The sequence below is a fragment of the Brassica napus genome, chromosome C1, assembly GCF_020379485.1.
Source record: "Brassica napus cultivar Da-Ae chromosome C1, Da-Ae, whole genome shotgun sequence".
In the NCBI taxonomy this organism is placed as follows: domain Eukaryota; kingdom Viridiplantae; phylum Streptophyta; class Magnoliopsida; order Brassicales; family Brassicaceae; genus Brassica; species Brassica napus.
The window spans coordinates 10,339,240-10,348,291 of NC_063444.1; the positions used below are offsets into that span (position 1 = coordinate 10,339,240).

Genomic DNA, 9,052 nt, shown 5'->3' on the forward strand with positions numbered 1-9,052 from the left:
TTGTTTTTACAAATACAGCAGCTGGATTTGAAAGTCATATAGAGTCAAATTCCTAAACAATAAACACGTAATAAACTAATCATTGCCTCATTTGATTACGTACACCATTCCACTAGCTTCTCTACGACAAGCAGAAGTGAAAATAAAACTCTCTTTCCAACAAACAATCAATCAGCAAACCACATAATATCTAAAAATCAATAAACTACCACAAAAACATATAGGCCCATGTGTTAACAATACGTGTGTGTTTTAAAATTAAAACATACGGTATATATTAAAATAAACTCACGAAACTTTACTATTTAAACAGAGGATTACAGGTGGTTCTTCGCATAACCATAAAATCAACGCGATTTCGCTCTTTGTTTGTATTTTCACCCGAAGAATCCTCTTAAAGCTTCAAATCCCGAAACTACCCTTTTTCATGGAAAAGCCATCATCGGAGCAAGGATCTCGGGAACATCTACTCCACCCGGAGTTTCCGCCGTCGCGTTTCCCCTTCTTGAGCACCGTCCTCTGGTTCGACAAGTCTAGTCGCGGCACCGCTCTGCTTTCCTGGTCCGTTTTCTTCCTTCTCGTCGTCGGCGTCCCGATCATCTCCCACTTCGTGCTCGTATGCTCCGACTGCGATTTCCACCACCGACGCCCTTACGACGCCGTGGTTCAGCTTTCTCTCTCGATTTTCGCTGGAATCTCGTTCGTTAGCCTCTCCTATTGGTCGAGGAAGTTCGGGATGCGACGGTTCCTGTTCCTCGATAAGCTCTTGGATGTTAGCGACAAGGTTCGGATCGAATACGAAGCTGAGATTCAGGTATGTAAAATTAATTAATCATTAAACACCGATCATAATCGTTCCTAGATTACAATTAGAGAGGATGATATTACAAAACCTAATGGTTCCAAAAGAATAGAAGAAGATGCTTTACCAAATGATGTGATAGGAAGCAAGAAACTGACATGTATTCATATTAGTTATTAATTTCCAGTCTCGTTTTTCTATGTTGCAGAGCCCAACAATCATTTTCACTAATTTATTCTATTTTTATAATTTATGTTTTAATTCTGGATAATTCGTTCAAAGTTGAGAATCTTTTGATATATTTCTTTCAAAAAGCTTGAAATTATTTTAAAATGATGAATAAAATATCTAAATGTAAGCACTCTCTTTCTTCTGGCCGACAATTTTCGGTTTTTTTATTTGTTGTTGAAGCGTCACGCTTCATTTTCTTCTTTTCTCTTTTTTTTTTGTAAATTACTGAAAAAAATATCTTTAGAAAAAAAAAAAGAAAAAACAATCCGACCTGCCGGAATCGAACCAGCGACCTAAAGATTTGCTGTCACAGACTACAGTCTTCCGCTCTACCAACTGAGCTAAGGTCGGATGTTAATTTTGTTTGTTATGTTTGTTTAAGTAATCTTGTCTCCTCTGTTTATTCATGATTACAGAGATCAAAGAAACGGCTAATGATCTTCGTCCTCCCATCACTTACACTCGAAGCGACCTACAGAATCTGGTGGTACATCTCCGGCTCCGACCAGATTCCTTACCTCATCAACCCTCTTCTAAGCAACGTCATCGCCTGCACTCTCCAGCTCTCTTCTTGGCTTTACCGTAACGCCATCTTCATCACCGTCTGCATCCTCTACCAAATCACATGCCATCTACAGACTCTCCGTCTCAACGACTTCGCACGCTGCTTCGCCTCTGAGATCACAGACGTTGGCGCAGCTCTCGCCGAGCACCAAAAGATCCGTCGTAACTTGAGGATTGTTAGTCATCGTTTCAGGAGATTCATCCTCTTGTCTTTGATTCTTGTTACCGGTACTCAGTTCATGGCGTTGCTTACCACGACGAGAGCTAGTGTTGCTGTTAATATCTATGAAGTTGGCGAGCTTGCGGTAAGAGTTCTTAAAGTACCCTTTCACATTAAGATGCTTGGATTAGTACTAATCAAATGTGTGTTTATGTCTGTTATTATTACAGTTATGTTCGTTGATTTTGGTTACGGGAGTATTCATATGTTTGAGAAGTGCAACGAAGATAACTCATAAAGCTCAGTCTGTAACAAGCCTTGCAGCTAAATGGAACGTGTGCGCCACGGTAGACTCGTTTGAGAACCTTCATGATGGAGAAACTCCTACAGCTTCAAATGTTGAGTCACAGATTTCAACATGTCGCAATGAGATGGATACATCTGATGATGAGGAAGGAGAAGGGGACGATGAACTTGACAATACTAAGATACATCCCATCTACGCCAATACAATTTCTTATCAAAAACGTCAAGCTCTAGGTAAGTATTTTTTCAAAAAAAAAATTGAAAAAAATTGTTTAACATGAATGATTTTTTTTTTTTTTTTGTTATAAAGATTTAACAAAATTACGAAACTTATTACTTGATGATTGTTCTGTTTTGCAGTGACGTATCTGGAGAACAACAGAGCTGGGATCACAGTGTATGGATTCCTTGTGGATAGATCATGGTTGCATACGATTTTCGGCGTTGAACTTGCTCTACTTCTATGGTTGCTCAATAAAACAATCGGTATGTATATTTATTGGCTTTAAGTCAACCTTCTCTTTTCTAAAACATAATCTTCTCATGGCAATCATTTGGTAACTCTCTTTTTTTTTTTCTTCTTGACAGTGAACATAGCATGAATAAGGTATTTGATAAATACATAGTAAAATATAGGACTGGATTGTTTTTGGCATGTTGTATTCTATAGAAGAGATGACGAAGAAGAAGGGTAGATATTGTTTCACCGTGGCGATGATATGGTTTCTCTCTTCCTTCAGTTTTGTTTAATTAGTGTTTACAAATACGGAAGTGTCACAAGTATTTTTTTTGGTTCAGTAATAGATACAAAACATGTACGTGGTTCTAAAATATATATGTATCTCTCTATCTGTATGTTTGATTTGTTTTGAGTTTAATTAAGACATGTATGATGTATCGACTTTTAAGTTACTAACTCTGATATAGAGTGATGAATAAAACATAGCATTTTGTTCTATACTATCCATAACTAGGTGTTTCACAGAAATATTCTTCTTAAAAAAAAACAGGATTAAAAAGTCAATAAAGGTTAAGCTTTGTAATAAGATTTCAAGGGATAAGTCATTTTTATACTAAGATCCGATCTCAATCAATCGTATTAATTATTAATTTAATAAAAACTAGTAAGTTAAGCTCGAAGAGTCGTAACACACTTGACTAAATACAACCATTTTTGCATTCACAAACTGAGGAGTCGTACTTTGTTTATCCGCATGTTATATATTACAGTAATATGTCTCACGATGCAGTGAATAGTAGATGGAGCATAATATTTATTTAAACATTTACAATTTGGAGCGTTATGTACAGAAACAAACATTACATAAAAACCTCAGCCAGGGGGAAACAAGAACAGCTAATATGATCATCGCAAAAGGCAAAGCCCATCTGGTTTCCTTTTTAAACCAACCTGGGCCCTGCTCTCTCAGTCTCGTGAGCCTACCTCTTAAGCATTGAATATTGGGGAAAAAAAGAAAGCATTAGATACATGTTGGGTTTCAGACCGGGATGACATCAGCGTTTTGATTATCGTCGCACGTGATGATTAGACCATCTGCGTAGGTCGGGAGGAGGCAATGCCACCACCGGCAGCCACTGGAGACAGCTTCTGTAGGAGGAACTATCATCAGAACATTGTCGTGTCTTCTCACCATTCCCATCACGCTCACCGTGCTTCCTTCCTTTATGTATCTGATCATGACCACACAATAACTTATGATTTAAATGTGAAACAAATTGAGCTTTCTTGTAATAAAAACGGTGACTTTAAGGGGTCTTACTAACTTTAGTCCTAATTCAAACTTATCAAACACTGATGTGAAAAGTTAATAGATCTCTTCCCACATCACATGTTTCATCACTTATTTTTCCATGCTCAAGACTTTTAATGTGGAATAAAATCCATGGGTACCAGTCAAAGTAAACGTCTACTTCTAGAAGTAAAGTCAAACAGGTTGTATAGCATACCCTTCTTTGAGACGCATGACACGGTTATCAGCAGAGAGGTTGCGATCCGAAAGCCACTTAAGGAAGCTGGGAGACAAGTCTTTGTTCCGAGTCGTTACATCAGCCACTGTCGCCGGTTTGACGAAAGGAGAAACCTTTGCTCCATACCCTGCTTTTACTAGCGCCCTCAATCCAGATTGAAAATCTGATACGTAAAAATCCGAAACGTATTTCTGCAAAAACAGAACATAGAACACATCAAACTTGTACTCGTCACTGAGACAAAAATCATATTAACTAACCTCTGCATGTCTAGATCCCCAAGAGAAGCATCGATGCTTAGAATTTGCGGATCTTCCACCAAGACCTTTGTACTCATACAACTCCGTGGAAACATAGACGCATCTTGGTGTTCTTTGGTACGAAGTCTCCAGAGGAATGCTTCCACATGTTACAACCTACAAACACAAAACCAAAAGATTTAACCAGATCCATACGAAACGACAAGGATAATGACATTCTAATTACCAAACTTAAACTATTAAAAGACAAAAACTAAAACTTGAACATAACAACACTCAGAGATCTTTTGACAATACCCCAGTAACTTTGACGAACTGTCCATCAATGGCGCCTCTAAGCTCAGCATCTGGATACTTCTTGATGAAGCCCAACAACCCTTTCCTTCCCCAAACGCAATTCCACACCAAAACCACCACGGCGGGAACCACCGCCGCTATCACCGCCGCAATCACCACCGGTTTCTTAACTGCCACGGTTAGAAACGCCCCCACGAGCAACCCCATCGCCGCCACAATCATCACCGCCCAAACAACCGTTTTCGGCACCTTAAACCCGACCCGAACCGGGTCCGTGCTCAGGCTCGTCACCGACGACCCGTATTTCGCCTTGCTCGACCCCAAGTTACTAAATTGGCGGTCCATTTGACCCGACCGTCTGGACCCGGACCCAATCGGACCGGAACCACCGAGCGAACCGGAGGTTATCAAACCGGTAGGCTGGAGCTGAGAGAGCGGACCCGAAGACTTCTTAACCGTCCCAGAGTTGGGTCTCGATCCACTGTTGGGGTTCGAAGACGAGCCGGAGACACGTGGCGGCGCCATCTGTCTCGAGTTCCCGCCGCTGCTGTTACCACCGACGATGAGCGGCGGCGGAGGTCCTTGGGGATCTAAGACGGAGATGTCGAACATCCTTCCGAGCTCGCCGGATTTCTTGATGTCGCCGCCGGTGTAAGGCATAGCGCGAGCCGCCATTGTCGGTGGTCGCGGTTCTTTAGGCTGCTCGAGCTTTCCCGAGACGAACAGCCCATTGGGTAGCTGGTGTGATTGAATCCGACCTGCCATTTTTTCTAGAGAGAGTAGCTGAAATCTAAAAGCAGAGAACTTTACTCTTTTGAGTGCTTCAGAAGAGAGAGAGAGAAAGAAGGTAGAAGAAAGATATTAAATGACGAAAAAGGGTATCTGATGTTTTTCATATTACAAATTTGCCACTGTTGTTCTTAAACTAGGCGATTGCGTGATCTTTGAAGTAGACAACTGTTAGTTAGAGTTGTGAGGTTTTGTTTTTTTTTCATTGGTTCATTTGTAACAGTATTCCCTGCTATGGTTGGCGCCTTTTTTTTTATTTTACGCTTTTTCCACCTATGTTTCTAAACTTTGCTAAATTACCCCTTTTGTAAGTTTCTTGACATAAATCTCCCAATTTATAATTTTAGAGCAAGAAAATGAGACACTATCAAACCAGCCTTTTATTCATTTCTTAGTTTTTTACATATATGTTTATATCAATGTAGTTGTGACGTTGTCACCTACAAAATTTTGGGGGTCAAATATCCGGTTTCTTAATTTGGCTAATGCAATAAGAAAGAAGAAAAAAACACGTCACATGTGAGCACTATTTTGGACTATGGTATTTTTGTGTACATTACAATAAAAAAACATGAAGTCTAGTATCTTTGCCTGTCGCGACAAAAGTGTAGGAGGTCTTTTGACCCTTGTTAAATACAAGCTTAAACACCAAATTCGGAACTTCTTATTAAAAGAAACTAAAGATCGACAATTTTGTTGGTATTATTATTATTTTATTTAATTTTGTTGTAAAAGAAGATTATTAAAGTTCGGCTGTTGAAGTCACAAGAATTGATAGATTCGATTGGTGTTAACGAGTAATAGACCTTTCCTCTTAATGTAGGACCATCTCCAATGACCCCATGCCAGCGTTTCAATATCATAATAAGTTCTTACACGTATAAATGTTTCATGTTTTTATGACCTTCTCCTTGTTACTTTCTCTAGCTTGTAAATTTGCATTTCAAATTCAGAATGATTTGCAATAACTGAAACAGTATAAAATATACAGTACCGGTATGAATAGATCAAACAACCACTTGTTACTATCTAAAGCCTAAGATAATACATCGGTTTGAAGACTACTTGTCTTCCACTATAAATAATTATCATCAAGTAGTACTTGCAATCTTGGATGATAGATTTAATTAATGATACTAGTTGGGTTTGTTTGATGATAATTTAGGTCAGGGGCTTTCTAATTACACGTTTCCTCTAAATTTCTTAAACATTAATCAATAGTTCAATACTTTGTTTAACAATGACATGTATACTGCTTATTGGACTTGGATTCTTATTCTAGCTGTCACTCCAGTGTCAAAATTCTGTAATATTTGAATTAGTCTAGGGGTGATTGTGGCAAATCACATATCGTCGGTGGATGCAGCTGCGAGAATCCAAAGAGATAATATGGGCGCAAATGGGATATTCATATTTTAGACGTGAATACCCTTGCAGTTTCAACACACCATGCAACTCATTTGGATTTTCTTTTTTGGTTTCTGTCGGATCTAATAATTGTTCACTATTTATATGATTTCAGATTTAGATATCGACATATGCTGAATCATCATTTTTAAATTCGGTTTCGGGTGCTTTAAGAACATAATGTTAAAACTATGATATAGACTTTTATCTTTGTTCTTACGTTAAATAAATCTCCACTTACAAAAACATCATTCTCACAAAATCTTGAAATATTACATGATGGCCATTTGCCCAACATATATGGTATTTCAATAGTTAATTTGAACAAAGTTAGCAAAATACTCGAGATTTGTAATTTTAGCTTTTTGATATTGGTTTAGTTTAACAGTTAACATATAAATTCGAATTCTTGTCACTTATATTTCATAGTATTGATGATCCCAAAAAAGAAGAAGAGTATATTGTCTACAAGTATTAGCATATGTTTTATCAAATCAAAAACAAAAATATACCGACTAAGAGCATCTCCAATGTATTACTCCATTTTCTACTCCAAAATGGAGTAACTCCAAAATAGAGTTAAGTTTTACTCCAATGTATTACTCCATTTCCCATTCCAAAATAGAATATTTCTAATATTTTATATTTTATATTTATTTAAAAATTAGTAATATCACCTTTCATTTATACTATTTGCAAAACAGTCCATTTTTAGATTGTAATAATTATATTAAATACAATATTAACCACAATTAATTTTTTATTATATAAATACTCGACAAGATTTATAAAGAAAACATTTATTACATTAAAAATTACATTACATAGCTTAAACACAATAATACATCAACTTAAAGTATTCATTAGAATTAGTATAATTTTTCCACAAATGATCAACTAATGCATTTCGAAGTAAAAAATGAGCTTCTTTATCTTTGATTTTTCTGAAACGGGAAATAAACTCTTGGAATCTCGCATTATTATTTCCTACATTAGAATTAGTATGTTATTTCTTTTGTATGGTGCTTATCTTTTATTTTTTATATGTATGATCTGTTATGTTTTATATTATATATATTTTGTTGCATAAAATAGTTCATTAAATGCCTATATATATAATTAAGAAATGTTAACAGTAAATTTTATAATATATATAGTAAAATAATATTAATATACTTATTTATAATAATTTTACTGAAAATGAAAATATTTAAAGGTGGAGGACCATTTTATAAATAAAAAAGTTCAACTCCATTTTGGAGTAATGAGTTGGTTTACTCCATATTTGGAGTAATCATGTCTATTACTCCATTTTGGAGTGGGTTTTGGAGTGGGGTTGGAGATGATTTTACTGCAAAATGGAGTTTGGAGTGGGTTTTGGAGTAGGGTTGGAGATGCTCTAAACCCAAAATAGTTTTCACAACCCCTTTCATCATAGTTTTCACAAACCCTTCCTTCGCACCTTCCATGGGAGAATCTGAAGTTTACGCAAGTGTGTTCAAGGCTTTCGTATATATTAACTTGAGGCTTTATATTTTTGTATCTAAGCTCTTTTATATAGCTCATCTTCTTGTTTGGATTCTTTACTAATATATCTAGTTTTTGCTAAAGTTTTTGACTATATATCAAGGCCAGTTTTTTTTCAAAAAGAAGTTTTTGACTAGTTCTTTATTTTTTCTTCATGTATGCATGCAAGACTATGAATTTCAAAATCAATAAAATCACAGAACGTATGAGATATCATCAACAAGGTAACAGATTCGGTAACTAAAAGAAACCATAAAGTTCAACGATAGAGATACGGGAAGTGGAAGCAGAGTCCAGATACCAAATAGTATTAGCTTCAAGTCATCATTGTTCTTCTTGTCTTCACAGATGACATGTATATGTACAATATATATTTACCTAAGATTGGTTTAGGCAATTCAAAACAAAAACGACAAATTTTGCATCCGCAACCTGATCCATGACTCTACATACAGTAGCTCCTTGTTGCTGATCTAGTGCCCAAGACCGGGATATGCCTGTAGATAGACAGTTTACATTGTTACAAGAGAGAGTATAGGTTGTTTAGTACATTTGGATTATCATTTCCCTTAAACTAAGGTCTTCAGAGAGAAACTTTTAGTTTTTGTTTTGTTTAAAAAAATCCATTTTAGTATAAAAAGAGTCTGAGATTATACTCCCTCCGTTTCTCGTTTTAGAAAAAAAATTTCGTTACAAAATAAGTTTCGTTTTCGATTTTCA

The 9,052-nt window shown here is 36.4% G+C and overlaps 2 protein-coding genes and 1 non-coding gene across 3 annotated transcripts; 1 reads left to right on the plus strand and 2 right to left on the minus strand.

Annotated features, from left to right (window-relative positions):
• Positions 1-139: 139 nt before the first annotated feature.
• BNAC01G13780D lies at positions 140-3,021 on the plus strand. The gene is made up of 5 exons (XM_013878553.3): positions 140-814; positions 1,450-1,902; positions 1,988-2,297; positions 2,424-2,549; positions 2,652-3,021. Exons 1-5 carry the CDS (start codon positions 428-430, stop codon positions 2,663-2,665), a joined length of 1,290 nt encoding a protein of 429 aa, XP_013734007.1. The 5' UTR covers positions 140-427; the 3' UTR covers positions 2,666-3,021.
• Positions 1,299-1,384, minus strand: TRNAY-GUA. The gene is given in 2 exon segments: positions 1,299-1,334; positions 1,348-1,384. It is a non-coding gene; the product is annotated as a tRNA-Tyr (tRNA).
• Positions 3,022-3,317: 296 nt separating the features above from the next.
• Positions 3,318-5,491, minus strand: BNAC01G13790D (uncharacterized membrane protein At1g16860). The gene is made up of 4 exons (XM_013878551.3): positions 4,610-5,491; positions 4,313-4,468; positions 4,032-4,243; positions 3,318-3,755 (listed from the first exon to the last, which is right to left on the minus strand). The coding sequence occupies exons 1-4, from the start codon at positions 5,372-5,374 to the stop codon at positions 3,563-3,565; spliced, it is 1,326 nt and encodes a 441-aa protein (XP_013734005.1). The 5' UTR covers positions 5,375-5,491; the 3' UTR covers positions 3,318-3,562.
• Positions 5,492-9,052: the final 3,561 nt, after the last annotated feature.